Below are 15717 nucleotides of genomic sequence, written 5' to 3'. Positions count from 1 at the left end.
GGTGCGCTGTAGACACATTGACAGTTACTCTATAGCGCTAAATAAACGACGACAACGCCATCATCGACGGCATTGGTAGCATCTGCGCGCAAAAATGATAACGATGGTGATGAAATCATAAAATAATTGCCATAAATAATAATCTCCTCAAAGCTGCTTCGTTTTCATGTCAGCGCCGGTCGATGGCAACAAAACATAACAACTGAACTATATATTTATATATAGCAACTAGACTGCAATCATGTCGCATTGAGCTGATGGTGACGACGCCACGCGCTGCTGAAGCGTGAAATTAATTAATGATCTGTTTACTGATTTCTCTTTCCGTCTTTTCTTTCTCGCACGCCTTTACATCGGCTGGAAAATATCAACTGCAGCAAAAGATATGAACGATATCGAACAGGACGAGCTTGGAGATGATACGATGGGAAGCGACATCGATGACCACGCAAGTGAGACCGATTCTAAAAAGGATGGCGGCAGCAGTCGATCGGGTGATGGCAAATCACAAGGCAACAGCTCTAAACCCAGAAGGTTTGTATTGTATTAACATTTTTGAAAAGATCACCTCACTTTAATGAATATAGTATTACTGCCGGTATAATCATAGAACACTATGGTAAAGTGACCAATTTTTTTCTGGAACATGCGAGTTATATTGAATGACCTATTTGCCAAATTGGTTCTGAAGTACATAACAAATTTATTTGGAGGCAGGTCAATACAAAATTACATACATTTTTCAGCTGAATACTAGTTTCAACAACTCTTCAAAAATAGAGAACTTCTTAACAAAATTTCTCCAAAATTCCAGAAAAAAATCTGTTTCAACATATTTAACCGGAAAAAGCAAAGCCTTTTTTTTATTGGGGCACATATTCGATTACATAAAATACTTAAGAGTATCTAGAGTACTATCCTATATCATATTGTGTGTTCAATCACAAGTGACCAAACTCGTGACTTTAGTCATGACCTTGAAATGCGGTCAGGCATATATTAATATTTTTTTTGAAACGATGATTCTACCATTGATGAAGGGACGGTAAGGGAAAGTAATGAAGAAGGATTTTTTTTTCCGGGAATGAAGGGGAAGGGTGGAAAGGAAGGGGGGGGGGGTAATAGGTAGCTATGCTTAACAAGTTGTCGTTATGACTCCTATCTTTTGTCCAATGCTGGACACGTACACGGGTCCTGGTACACGGGTACCAGTGCGCGACACGCCCTGGCAGGTGTTGTGGGTTCAAATCCGGTTATAATCTCTGATTACAGCTTGGTTCGACCCATGCACCTTCCAGCATTGGACAAAAGATAGGAGTCACAACGACAACTTGTTAAGCATAGCTACCTATACCCCCCCCTTCCTTTCCACCCTTCCCCTTCATTCCCGGAAAAAAAAATCCTTCTTCATTACTTTCCCTTACCGTCCCTTCATCAATTGTAGAATCATCGTTTCAAAAAAAAATATTAATCACAAGTGGTAACTTTTCAACACTATTAGAATTGCATTATATACTATTATTCTGATTTCTTATGATTTGTTACGACAATTAAGATTATTTAGCAGTAGGGATTACAACCTAAATGTAAGGAATGCAAAGCCTATTTGCTACATTCCGTTATCGAAACGTGGTCTTTTATTTTTATTCGACTTGCTATCGCAGCCAGCTGTTATAGTACAGGATGTCCTACATTAAATTGCATCACGGAAAAACGCTGTAGAAAATTATCTATTTTACCGATTCTTTTCAGATAATAAAATATAACCCATTAGTAACCTTTTAGCATATGTATTGCATTCAACTTCAAAACCATAACCGTATGCTCGCACCTTATGCTTAATCCATTATGTCCTAGCGTGTGATATGTCATACCCTGTCTGCAAAACTTCAATAGTTAGCATTATTAATATATCACTACAAGAGAGATATGACATCAATCTGATGTGTGTTGTGTGTGTGAGATAATCTGTCAATTTTTGTCATTTCATCTGTATTTTCAACAGTACAAAGTTGTGATAAATGGCGGAAAAAAGTTGGAAAAATGGCAAAAAAAACTTTGTCTCCATAACGCATGAAAAAGTGTACATTTTGTGACGAATCAGGTATCAGCATCTTTGGCTCGAGCAGCACGTTCCCCACAATCATGTGGAAGATTTGTGCCTTGCCCATCTTGCCCGTGTCATCATTTACCTGATGAGGACGGGAAGGAAAACAGGAGGAATAGGAAGGGGTGGATGAGGAATTTGGACAAATACAAACATATATATACCGAGAGATTTTTGTACCCCCGAGGGGATACTGCAATACTTGGTAGTTAACTTATCAAAAGTACACCCCCTCGGGGGTATACTCATGATAAATAAGAGCTTATAGCTCAATACCGCTTTCGGTAAGAAACATCAAAATGTCTCGTAATTTTAGTTCCTAAAATCCGATTCATTTAAGACGTAGGATCCAAAGATCCTATGACGTTATTGTGCTAGTGCAGGACAGTTGCAAATTACGTGATATGGTGTACCGTAGTCGGATTCACATAAATTACAATGAAACGATTCAGCTCGCTGAATCGTAGCCATGTGATAATTTAGTCTGCAGTGACCAGTCAGTGATCTGACATGAATACTACAATTTACCTTTGAGTGTTGCAAAAGAAATTTCGCAACCTTCTCACAAGGCTTAACAATGAAACTTTTCGTTTGACGACAAGTTTCAAGATTTTCCCAATAACGTACATGTTCAGATGAAAACCAAAATCGAATCTTTTGTTTTATCCAACATGCCGCAATTGGTAAAGCAGGTTCCGGTCCGAAAACCGACTTTTCTACTCCAGATCTTGCTAGTTCATCAGTCCATTCATTGCCGGTTATACCAGAATGGCCAGGAACCCAAACCAGATGAACGGCATTTAGAATGCTTAATTTTCTAATTGGGTGTGGCAGGCGATGACTGTTTTAGATTTAGAATTAGCCGCACAAAGGGCTTTTATAGCGGCTTGACTGTCAGAACAGAAGTAGATAATCTTGCCTATCGGTTCTTTCTGAAGTACAAACTGAGCTCCGCACATAATTGCAAAGATTGAAAAACGGTGCAGTAACTACCCAACGAATAGGATTCCTCCAATTCCAGCTCACGGCAGTAAACACCAGCACCCGCGCGACCTTCGTACAAGGAACCATCGGTATAACAGACCACGTAGTCGGAAATTTTCCTTTCCATGTAGCCTGACATCCAATCCTCTCTAGGAGGAAAGTCACTTGAGAAAGTCCTATACGGGAAAGTACGCATGAGCGTTACATCGCTAGGAGCAAGGCTAAACTTGTCCTCAGCAACAATTTGCGACCACAATCGTGTATGACCAGTGGAACCGTTCACAGACTGTCAAAGGCCAATCGCGTGTAGTCGATAAGCACATATTAGTGCCTCTTCAGGTGGAAGTGTAGAGGTTTAATATTGAAAATAGCTTCTAGGGCGGCAGTAGGAGTTGTAGTAAATGCACCGGACATTGCCATTAAACACATCCTTTGAAGATGGTTTAGCTTTGTCTGGACAGTCACAACTTCCCCTCTCTGCCACCATACAAGACAACCATACGCCAGTATTGGTCTGACAATGACCGTGTATAACCAGTGTATGTATTTGGGTTTAAACCCCCAAGGGTTGCCAATTGCTCGTCTACATTGCCCAAAGGCCATGCACGCTTTTTTAATTCGGAAATCAATATTTGTGGACCAGTCAAGCTTGGAGTTGAGAATTAACCCCACGTACTTCACTTCGTTCACAACATCAACATCCGAATCGTAAAAGCGCAGAGCGCGAGCTCCATTGGTATTTCTACGTCTTGAATAGACGATAGATGTTTTGCTCGGATTTACCGAAAGTGCAGTTTCTCGGCACCACATTTCCACGACACGTAGTGCCTGCTGCATTAAGTCAAATAATGTGTTTATGCACTTTCCAACTACTAGGATGAGATATTCATCTGCAAAACCATATGACGGATAGCCTTGAGTTTCCTTAGTAGGCCATCCGCCACAAGGTTCCATAAAAGAGGCGAGATAACGCCACCTTGTGGACATCCACAAACACTTTGCTTCCAAATGCTTGCTTGCCGTAAGGATGAAAAAAGCAATCGGTTACTAAGCATTTGTTCTATCCACTTTATGATTATTGAAGCCTCCAAAATGGAAGCGAAAGATACGTTATCAAACGCGCCTTCAATATCCAAAAAAGTTCCTAAGCAAGATTCCTTTTGTGAAAAAGCAACCTAAATTTTATCCACCACATCATGGATTAAAGTGGTTGTAGACTTACCACTTTGATAAGCATGTTGTGCTGAATGAAGAGGAACTTCTACTAAGCTTGTTTCGCGGATGTGGTGATCAACAATCTGCTCAAGTGATTTAAGCAAGAAAGACGTTAGACTGATTGGTCTAAAACTTTTTGCTTGCTCGTATGTCGCGCGTCCACCTTTAGGAATAAACTTAATGGTTATTTCACGCCATTGAGTTGGGATGTACCCAATAGCAATACTACACACAAACATCCTTCTCAGAACGTGTTTGAAGTACTTGAATCCTTTCTACAGTAGAATAGGATATATTCCATCTGTTCCAGGAGATTTGTATGGAGAGAAGCTGTTCACGGCCCACTCAATCGCTTCAGTTGTGACAAGTCTCCGAGCAAAAGCCCATGAGTCTAAGTCACCTAAAACGATTTCTGGATCGTTTCGAACTTCTGGTTCCACACAGCCCGGAAAGTGACTATAAAAGAGACATTCAAGGATTTCATTGTCATTCGAACAGTATTCACCGTTCGAACTTCGAATGTTATTAACCTGATAATCTTTCGCCGAAACTGGAAACGTTGCTACAGAACCTGTGCCAGCTCGTGCGTGCAGAAGATCGTAGAGCCTTTGCATAGGCTTTCCGGGCCTGCTTGAAAGGCTCCACACCATCCCTCCGACGTCTATTCCAGGCTCTCCTGCATCGTTTCTTTAGTTCCGCGAGATGAGAGTTCCACCATGGTGTTCCTCTAGTCGTTTTAATAGTTTTTAGCGGGCAAGCTACTTCAAAAGCTTCCGCAATAAAAGATGTTGTGACATCTACAGCCACATCCAAGTCGATCGATGACTCAATCGTCGGTTCGAATCCTTGAAATTTCGTTGCTAGTTCCTCCTCAAAGAGTTCCCAGTAAGAAAATCTCGGATTGCGAAAGGTTGCAGCGTTCAAGGAGACACCCAAATGATCAAAATATATAAAGCAATGATCAGATATTGGTGTCTCATGTGAAACATGCCATTGTGCGAACTCATGACTGATCCTGTTAGAGCAGAGTGCTATATCTAACACTTCCTCTCTACCAGTTCGTATGAAAGTTGGACAATTGCCAATGTTGAGTATTCCAAGGTTGGTACTACTCAAATATTCCATCAAATCAGAGCCTCTCAGAGATATCCGAGCTGCCCCAAATGATGTGATGGGCATTGGCATCACTGCCTACAATGAGCGGAAGGCCATTCGATTGGCAGTATCTCACCACATTTCTGAAATCGTCGCTGGGAGACGGTTCATCGTGTGGTAAGTATGCAGAACAGTAGACATAGCGCCTATGGACATCATCCACGACGAGTTCTGTGACTGCACAAATATCTCGAGTAGTCAACTCAGAGATAAGGCATGCACTTTTTGACCTATACAACAATATGCATGCCCTGGGCATCAAACGAGGATTTGTCATACCAGTTTTGCTGAAAACAGCAAAGTTCTGGTTTCCAATATCCGTCGAATGAAAGTACCCCTTGCGAAAATATGGCTCCTGAACCAATGCGATGGTGACAGAGCTATTAAAAAGGTTTTCACATAAATACAAATTTGCTGCCCGTTTGTGTTGAAGATTTATTTGTGCAACTCTAACTCTTTGACTAGCGGAGTATATGCACAAACAATCTCCAACACAGATCAGACAGCAAATTGTAAGCGAAGCCAATTAAGTTGGCCAGAACGCACTTGGCGTAAAACCCATAAGGGAAATTGGGCAGGACTACTATGCTGTTCCCACGAAACGCAAGGGACAACAAAGATCGACCGTACCAGAGCCCCGCATGGCACAGTAGGGGCAAGATGCCCAAAGCACTCCGTTCGCGACTGGCATGTTTTCACCCCTCCAGCCATTCAGTCATTGGCACGGAGATAGACCTTGACTTAGGGGCACCTGATTTGCTGACTCCCGGCAGCATCAGGTCCCGTGGCTCAATTTTTGCCCAAACGTACAATTCGGCACCAACCGCCAAAAGGCGTAAGTGCAGATTGTGTAAAACAGACCGATTAAGTCTCTCTCTCTGTGCTAAGCCAGCTGAGGAAATAACTCTATCCCGGTGTGCTCACACCCCGCAGCCTCGCCTTCCGAAAATCCTGCGCCGAACTGCATGATTAGGTAGCCGGAAACCACACGGCGAGTGTTCCACCTTCTCTGTCTGCATATTTCAACCAAAGTTGCGTACCACTAGGTGCGCAACTTTGGCTACCGTACCCCAGCCGGCACCTCGTGGAGGTAGAGATAGGAGTTAGAAAACAGAGGTGATATATTTGCACATGTTCACTCATTTGCCAGCCTAAATATTATTATTGAATGACCTATTTGCCAAATTGGTTCTGAAGTACATAACAAATTTATTTGGAGGCAGGTCAATACAAAATTACATACATTTTTCAACTGAATACAAGTTTCAAAAATAGAGAACTTCTTAACAACATTTCTCCAAAATTCCAGAAAAAAATCTGTTTCAACATATTTAACCGGCAAAAAGCAAAGCCTATTTGCTACATTCCGTTTTCGAAACGTGATCTTTTATTTTTATTCGACTTGCTATCGCAGCCAGCTGTTATAGTACAGGATGTCCTACATTAAATTGCATCACGGAAAACGCTGTAGAAAATTATCTATTTTACCGATTCTTTTCAGATAATAAAATATAACCCATTAGTAACCTTTTAGCATATGTATTGCATTCAACTTCAAAACCATAACCGTATGCTCGCACCTTATGCTTAATCCATTATGTCCTAGCGTATGATATGTCATACCCTGTCTGCAAAACTTCAATAGTTAGCATTATTAATATATCACTACAAGAGAGATATGACATCAATCTGATGTGTGTCGTGTGTGTGAGATAATCTGTCAGTTTTTGTCATTTCATCTGTATTTTCAACAGTACAAAGTTGTGATAAATGGCGGAAAAAAGATGGAAAAATGGCAAAAAAAACTTTGTCTCCAAAACGCATGAAAAAGTCTACATTTTGTGACGAAACATTACCTGAAATGTAAAATGATGTTTATATGTAAAGTTTACCACAAAATTCTATAAGTAATGTATGTAATATGTAAACAAGTTTGTAATTTGTTTGTTGAAAACTGAGCGTATGAAATATAAAACCTTGAAACCAATCCAAACGGCGATTTCGAGTTTCTTGACACATTCTAGCCATAATATAATGGATTACACAGTTTTACTTCATTTGGTCCAAATTTAGGTATACCCCGCTTCGTACCACACCAAGGTATCCAAGGTAGCACGAAGCCCTCGTGTTACTTCAACCGAGAAAGCAGACGCTTCTGTGGATACTCATTGAGATGGATCTGCCACGTTTGCAGTCCCGGTAGTCACGAATCGCTTGCCAAATCATGTATTTCTTGGCAAACTTTGAAAGTTTCTGCTTGCTTATTTCCTCCGAAACATCAAACTTGTGCCGGGCGGTGCAGGACAGTAGCCCCGGAAGCTGCCGGAAGTCCGCCTTTACGTAAGTCTCATCATCCATGATGAGACAATGAGGCTTCGTCAGCATCTGGGTGTACAGCTTCGGGGCCCGTAACTTTCCCACCGTATTTTGTTGTTTGTCACGATTTGGAACCTTCTGCACTTTGTACATATGCAGTCCCTCCAGTAGCCTTGTGAATACACGCTCCGCACCGGTAGCGATGCACAAGCATTCCGCTCCGATCATAACTAACACGCACCCCGTTTTGGTACATTTTTTCGCATCAAACGGACTTGACGGTCGGTGCCGAATTTTTCTATTTGGTACGGAGCGATGTGTGTTCGGAGAGCTCCGGGCGGCACCTAGGCAAGAACGTCAGCCGAACACACGCGCTGGAAAGCACCCACTGTAGTTCGTAAGTGTTTGTCATTTCTCACCAAGAAGTATATTCGTTCTTTTACTTTGCGAGCAAAACCGTGCCAGCTCACTAGCCGGCACCAAACTAGAGCGCGGAGCCCGAGTGCGCTAATAGCTCGGTTACGTACACCGAATATGAACGTATAATTAAGAAAATACGCAAAGTAGGTACGAAATCATGCGAGCCTTCGCATCGTGCTCATCCGTGTATAGTCGAAGACAAAGCCCCAGTCGGGTTTTTTCGTTTTTCTTGAGCGTGCCAGCATGTAGCAGCGGTACTGCTTTGCGTATCTGGATTGGTAGCAGCGATTTCATAATTTTCATTATTTTCCCCTACCGTCCCTCCATCAATAATTGTAAAAACCATCGTTTCAAAAAATATTAAAAACAAGTCTCTTGTTCACGGTGTCCAGGGCAAATAATGCACCAAAGAAACAGTGGTGTTGATTTGCAAGAACTCGAAATTCGTGTTGCCGTCTCGGATATGGCCCAAAATGAATACTTCCGCTGGTTTACCTAGAACCTGCCACAAGGCTGCCAGGCCATGGTACCTTGAAGACCAGATTTAGCTTCTAGTGCATTGACTCGTAAAATCTTGACCAAACCCATATTGATATGGGTTTGGTCATGTCCCAAGAAAGGTATGTATAGTGTATAACTGATTTCACAAAAATGACCATGCCTGGGTTGTTCTTTAACGAAATTGCGTTTGTTTCTTCACATCGGCTGGAAATTGACTCTAGTTTCCGGGAAAATAATGAACATTAATATATTTTTATACTGACGAAAGATACATGGAATAAAAAAATCAGTTATTGACATAGGGTTTATTTCTAATTTTCATCATTTGCTGGATGGATTTAATGAATACTCCAAAAGTTCTTGTGCTGATTTGACTAAAACACACTTACCTTTCGATCCGTGAACTTTGAAATCACTGAAAAGCGATTATTAAAGCATATTATTGAAATTACGCAACTGATTTTATTTCTTAAATTCGTCGTACCGTTTTAAAATCCGTCCATCAAAATTTTTCATCGTCCGAACTAGAAATCACAACAATGTTTACGAATCTAACGCGCATGTATTTGTCTAGGACAGCATGACAAATGTTATTCTGCAAAATTTCTGCAGATCAGGCAAGTTTTCCTGGCTGTAGAATAACGACAATGCCTTGCGTGAGTTATTTTCATTTATGAATGACGGAAATTAAAACGATTAGTTGACATTTTCTTCTTCGTCGCACGAAAAAACGCAGTAAATTTGGCTGGTAGGACTTCTTAAATGATAAAACGCATTTAAATAATCTCAGCTCACTTTGATTGATCGCATATGATAGACAACAAACTAAAATATTCGGGAATAACTAGTTCTGCATTGTGTGTCATAAAAATGCTGATATTTTGAATAATTTGTGTTGGATAGGACGGGAATAGGCAATTACGACGAAGCAGCAACATACCCTACCTTTCAATAATCCGGAATATCTCCGATGTTCTGAGTTCACTTCAGTCACTGTGGTCAAATACTGCAGAAAGCCAGTGAAAAGATAAGAAGGAAAATAAAAGGCAATATTATCCTTTAATTCTACTACCATGTCCTGGATAGCTTTTGATTTCTTTCTTATCTTTCAGGTATTCTACTAAGATGCTTAAGTAAACAATGGTTAAGCTAGCGAAATTTCCCTTTCAGGTGCAATAGTTGTATCTAATCATGTCTTCGGTCATTCCGTGTATCCCATATAGATTCATAACATTCTCATTAGATTTAATGAGATGCGTATTAATAAAACATTAAACCATTTATTTCATCCCGAATCGCTTTTGAGACCATTTTTGCTCTACTGATGAAATCAGTAGCTATTTCGGATTTACAATCTAAACTGACTAGTCCACATATTCAACCACATAATTCTATCTATAACATTTGATTCTTCATTCTACAATGGTACTACTACTCATCTTACCTTCCTTAGACAAATTCTGATTACGGCTTTTCATCTACTAATCGTTCTGCGAATATTTTGAATCTATAATATAATATAGTCAATCCTGTGACATTTCAATACTTCAATGATATAATGTTTTCTTATTGTAGGGCGCGTACAGCATTCACCTATGAGCAACTGGTGTCATTGGAAAACAAATTTAAAACCACCCGATATTTATCGGTTTGCGAGAGACTGAATCTAGCGTTAAGTTTAAGCCTCACCGAAACTCAGGTGGGTTTATAAAGTTCTTTGGTTATTCAATGAATTATTAGTAAATAGAACTATTTTATTTACACTACAGGTGAAAATCTGGTTTCAAAATCGTAGAACAAAATGGAAGAAGCAAAATCCAGGAATGGATGTAAATAGTCCGACTGTGCCACCTCCAAATAGCGGAGGATCTTTTGGTCCTGGATCGTACGCCAGCAGCCTTCTGTACCCACACGCTGTGCCCTATCCTCCGTATGGACCATACTTTCATCCATTAGGTGCCCACCACTTAGGTCATTCACACTCGTAAGCGCTGAACGGCAGATTTCGTTTGTTTTTATGAGAAAATTAAATTTGCTTTCTAAAATGGTCGGGTTGTGCAAACATGTGAATAAACCAATTTCGTAGAAATACAAAATCAAAGTCTCCGAAACCATCATGCGTGCAATGCAATGTATAGTACTAAAGATGCTAAGTAGATAATATATAATAAAATCGAACATATAATTTTAGACAATTTAAGAATTATTTGTAAAAACTGTAAAAAAGTGCAAACTACATTACTTTCAACTAAAAATATATTTGAAATTGAAAAGAAAAATGATGAGATTTCTTATTATTTTCATTGCGAAAATATATCACTTAATAGTATACATATGTATGTCTTATTTTGTATGCAATTATCCTATTCGGTCTCTCAAATCAAAGCTAAAGTAATCGTAGTAAATGATTATATCTGGCTTTAGTTTTTAGAAGGTCGCATAATCAACCCTTTTGCACGCATTATGCGACCTTTTGAAAACTAATGCCAGATATCTCTGGTACTTTTTTTAAAAGGATGTAAGTAACAATGTGAGATTCTCTTCGTGTCTCCTCTCACACGCTCATCTTCTATTCACTTTCGCGATGCAAATGCACTACTTAGGAGAGGACACATCAGCTTTGCACGAATCGGTTGGTTGCTGGGGTCACACGTTACACACTTATATTTTTTACCGAATACCGTATTTTTTTGACGTAATTAGAACTGCTGAACATTCGATAAATATTTCGGTGATGTCAAACGATACTGAGGATTCGAAAACGTTGATATCTATCACAGAAATTTTTACCGAACGTTCAGCAGTTCTAATTTCATCAAAAAATTACGGTGTTCGATAAAAAAATGTTAGTGTGTAAGTTAGGGATCAATCTTAACTTTCATAGCCCAGATTTTATTATTTTTAACTCCACCCTGTTCCACAACGTAACGCTGTTATGTATTGTCGGTCACTGGAGTGTAACACATCGCTACATACCTACCTTCTTCCAAGTGCGTTGCGTAATTTGTAAAGGATCTCTTAGCTAAGTGTGAACAAAATTTTCTTTAAAATGCATTTATATAACTGTAATGATCGGAAGAGATATTAACCGTTATGTGTGCAACAGGGTACCCGGGTACCTTTTCAGTTTTAAAATAGTTATAACTCATTCAATTTAAAACATACGTCATTGAAATTTTGCGACATCGTAAAACTCGTTGATCTTAAGTAATTGAGGTTTTTTGGTGCATATCCATAAAGGGGATTAGCAATGAGAGGCACTTGAATTTTTTTTATTACGTAGGAGGGCGACAAGGGCACCCGGGTACCCATGATTTGCTATGTTCATAACTTTGGCTATCTTAAACCGATTTGGATGAAACCAGTGGCATTTGATTCGTACATTTATCTATTTTTGATTAGATAAAGCATTTGGCCATCAAATGACATGTAGTTCCCGGGAATCGGTAATTCCGGAGCAACGTCCGGTAAAACGTGGGAAGCCGCTTGTTTTGAAAGAATATCAGCTTTCAGCAAAGCTATTAGCTTTCAACTTGACATTGTGGAGCCTTTTTTCATCTTATTATATAAATTGGTGACTTTAGATCGCATTGGCCATTCCAGAACTGGGTTCCTGTAGAGTTACAAATGGCCAGTTGGGTGCCTAATCTAATATTAGAATTGGTTTAGCGGATCTTTTAGATGTTTTGTGCTGATATGGCCAGTTTAGTACTGATTAATAATTTCGCAACTGGTTCCAAATGTATAACGGATGGTTCTACGTTTTGAACTGTTCTGATATTGCTAAGCATTATTTCGAATCCTGCGGTATCATCTGTGACCCCGTAGAAACCATTTTCGAAATAATCAATCAAAATACAGTAGACTCTCGGAAAAGTTAATCGATTGGGGAATCGGTCGATTAACTTTTCCGAACTATTAACTTTTCTGAGTAGTCCTAAAAGTCATTGAAAATGATTAATACAAAAGCTAAAAATGCATTCTGGGATATAGGATACATATTTTTATGTACCTGGAAGTTGTAATGGAAAGAAATATGTAGCAATATCTTTATGAAATAATACTTAGTTTCATAGTTTTTTATAAAATAATACCTTTCACTAAGTTTAAAACAGTCGGTTACACTAGTTTACTTTTGTTTTTTCGTAGTCTACGTTTTGATTAAAAATAAGCGTTCGCGCTAATTTTTAGTTCCTTGCTGTTCCTTCTTTTGCATTTAAAATTCAATCTTAGTTTGCGCTTTTCCAGTATATTTCCAAAAATCCTGAAGTAACTATATGCTCGTATTGAACTATTGTTGCAACTGTCCGATACAAGAGTTTAATTTAATCCCAGTTATGATGCGACACTGTATGAAACTGTGGAAAGGTGACAATAAGCCGAAAAATGAGAAATAAAGATAAAAGGTAAACACACGTGTGTGAAGAAACGCCTGGACAACCAATAAATTCAAACTCACAGAAAAGTTAAGGCAAAAATTAACTTTTTAGAGCGTTGCATGAGAGCTGATATACGCTTAACTTTTCTGAACAATTAACTTTTCAGAGAGTTAACTTTTCTGAGAGTCTACTGTACATCGAAATGTAAAAAATATCACTTACCGAACTAATTCCAAGAACTTTGATACCCATATTGCTAGGTTTTACCTCCAATCCTAGACTGGCCACCCATGACCCCACAGGAACCTACTCCGGAATGGCCAACCTAATTCTTCTCATTAAATGAAATAGTTCATATCAAATCAAATAGTCTGAATTTTTAGAGTTCCTATATCCGCATGACTGATTTTCTTGCAATACAATCAGTTCTCTACCTCACAGCGGACACTCTGTCGGAATTCCGGATTTTCCGACCCCGTATATCTTTTAATGGCCAAATGGCAAAATAATTCAAAACTAGATAAATTAACGAATCAAATGACACCTATTTCATCAAAATCGGTTTAAAATTGTTGATGTTATAACACTATCAATTTTGGGTACCCGGGTACCCTTGTCGCCCAGCTAAAGGTGTTTTTTTTGTCGCACACATAACGGTTAAAGAGAGTCTTTCAATGTTGCTTAGGTCCTTATGGAAAAAATATTGTCTGCATAATAGAAAAATGTTCCATTCGATGGCCTTAAAATATAAGCTGACTGGCTGCCATGTCCAAATTACAATTCAAATCACGGTTGGTAAGTACAGTAACAGTAATATCCTAATGCATTCAAGTCTTTGTTTATATACGGGGTAATGGGGTGCGTGAAAGAATACACGTCAATTTAAAAATCGTGTTGATTCGTAAGTTGTCGTAAAAAACCGCGTTAATTCAAAAATCGGATTACCTACGAATGGCTGAAACACAAATGGCCAAATCACGAATGACCGAAATAGTAAATAGCATAATGTATCTAATGGTCAAATCACAAAAGGCCGAAACACGACTGTTCGAAAATATTCACGGCCTTCAACCTGCACAAACGTTGGGTACATGCTATCCTAACTCGCTACCGCTCGCTCATACTTTACTAAGGGGTAATCCCTGCTAGTCAATAAACCTAGGAAAATGCATGTATCTAAATAGAAATGGTTTTTGCGAGGGGTTGCTCCCCCGCAGTGGCCGACGCTTCCGACGGCGGTTCACCGGCGCACTCAAGCCTTGAATCATCTAGAAAGCATTTGCTACTGACACGGTAATCAGGTCTCGCACCTTATAATGAACTACCAATACTCTGTACATCTATCAAACAACATAAAAAATAAGGTGAAAAGTGACTTGTTTTACGAAATGATTTTTACCTTTGCTATACTATGCTATGACAAAGGTTTAGGAATTGGTCGAAAAATACGAAGTTGATCCGAGGCCGAGTCACATATACTAATCGATAAGGCGTCTGTGTGTGTTTGTGTTTGTGTGTGTGTGTGTGTGTGTGTGTGTGTGTGTGTGTGTGTGTGTGTGTGTGTGTGTGTGTGTGTGTGTGTATGTGTGTGTGTGTGTGTGTGTGTGTGTGTGTGTGTGTGTGCGCGTGTGTGTGTGTGTGTGTGTGTGTGTGTGTGTGTGTGTGTGCGTGTGTGTGTGTGTGTGTGTGTGTGTGTGTGTGTGTGTGTGTGTGTGTGTGTGTGTGTGTGTGTGTGTGTGTGTGTGTGTGTGTGTGTGTGTGTGTGTGTGTGTGTGTGTGTGTGTGTGTGTGTGTGTGTTTTTTTTTTTTTTTAACGAGTAGGGAAATCTGCTATCAGACACCTGAGAAGACAGCTCAGGGAGTGGGGTTTGGTATCCCGTGAAGATCGTGAAGATCCAGACCCACTAAAACCCTACTCGAGTCTCCAGCCTCAATCCCCCCTGGAACCACCTTATCGGTATTACTTCAGGGAGGGGCTATTGTGCTTAACGCACGCTCTTAGATAACTACTGGACTATGGTAGTTAGGCTGTTTATTCGCCGTTGATCGGCTTTTCAGCGGTTTTGTAGCTCAAGTACGATCTGGGTAGCAGCCGCATTGACCGCACCCCAGACGTCCGAGCTAGAACACATCCTTTGGACTAAGTTATCCGGAGTAGTGTCCTGTCCGCTAACTGCCATCATGTTGCTTCTCACGCCCTCGAAACGAGGGCTTATGAAGAAAGCATGTTCTGCAGTTTCCTCAACGTCCGCGCATTCGGGACACTCGGGGGACTCCGCATGCCCAAATTTGTGCAGATACTGTCTAAAACAACCATGCCCTGACAGAATCTGTGTCAGGTGGAAGTTGACTTCGCCATGACGCCTGTTGACCCATCCGGATAGTTCCGGGATAAGTCTATGTGTCCACCGGCCTTTTGTGGAATCAGACCATGCCCGCTGGCATGTGATCATCGAGGCCGATCTTGTGGTACTCCGTATGCCTCTAGTTCCACGTTGGTTGAAGCACTCTACGTCCTCGCTGATGATGATACCAATAGGCATCATACCCGCTAAGACGCAGATTGCGTCATGTGAAACTGTGCAATACGCACTCGCCACTCTTAAGCACATGAGACGATAGGTGCTTTCCAGCTTGGCT

The 15717-nt window shown here is 40.2% G+C and overlaps 1 protein-coding gene across 1 annotated transcript in view; it reads left to right on the top strand.

Moving 5' to 3' along the window:
- Positions 1 to 10686, top strand: part of LOC128745377 (homeobox protein slou) — an 81575-nt gene extending 70889 nt beyond the window's left edge. The window contains exons 3-5 of the mRNA XM_053842438.1: positions 378 to 534; positions 10274 to 10397; positions 10468 to 10686. Coding sequence (XP_053698413.1) covers positions 378 to 534; positions 10274 to 10397; positions 10468 to 10686 — 500 coding nt within the window. The remainder of the gene's footprint in view (positions 1 to 377; positions 535 to 10273; positions 10398 to 10467) is intronic.
- The last annotated feature ends 5031 nt before the right edge of the window (positions 10687 to 15717 follow it).

The sequence above is a fragment of the Sabethes cyaneus genome, chromosome 1 (assembly GCF_943734655.1).
Source record: "Sabethes cyaneus chromosome 1, idSabCyanKW18_F2, whole genome shotgun sequence".
Taxonomy (NCBI): Eukaryota; Metazoa; Arthropoda; class Insecta; order Diptera; family Culicidae; genus Sabethes; species Sabethes cyaneus.
This window is presented reverse-complemented; position numbering and strand designations above follow the sequence as displayed.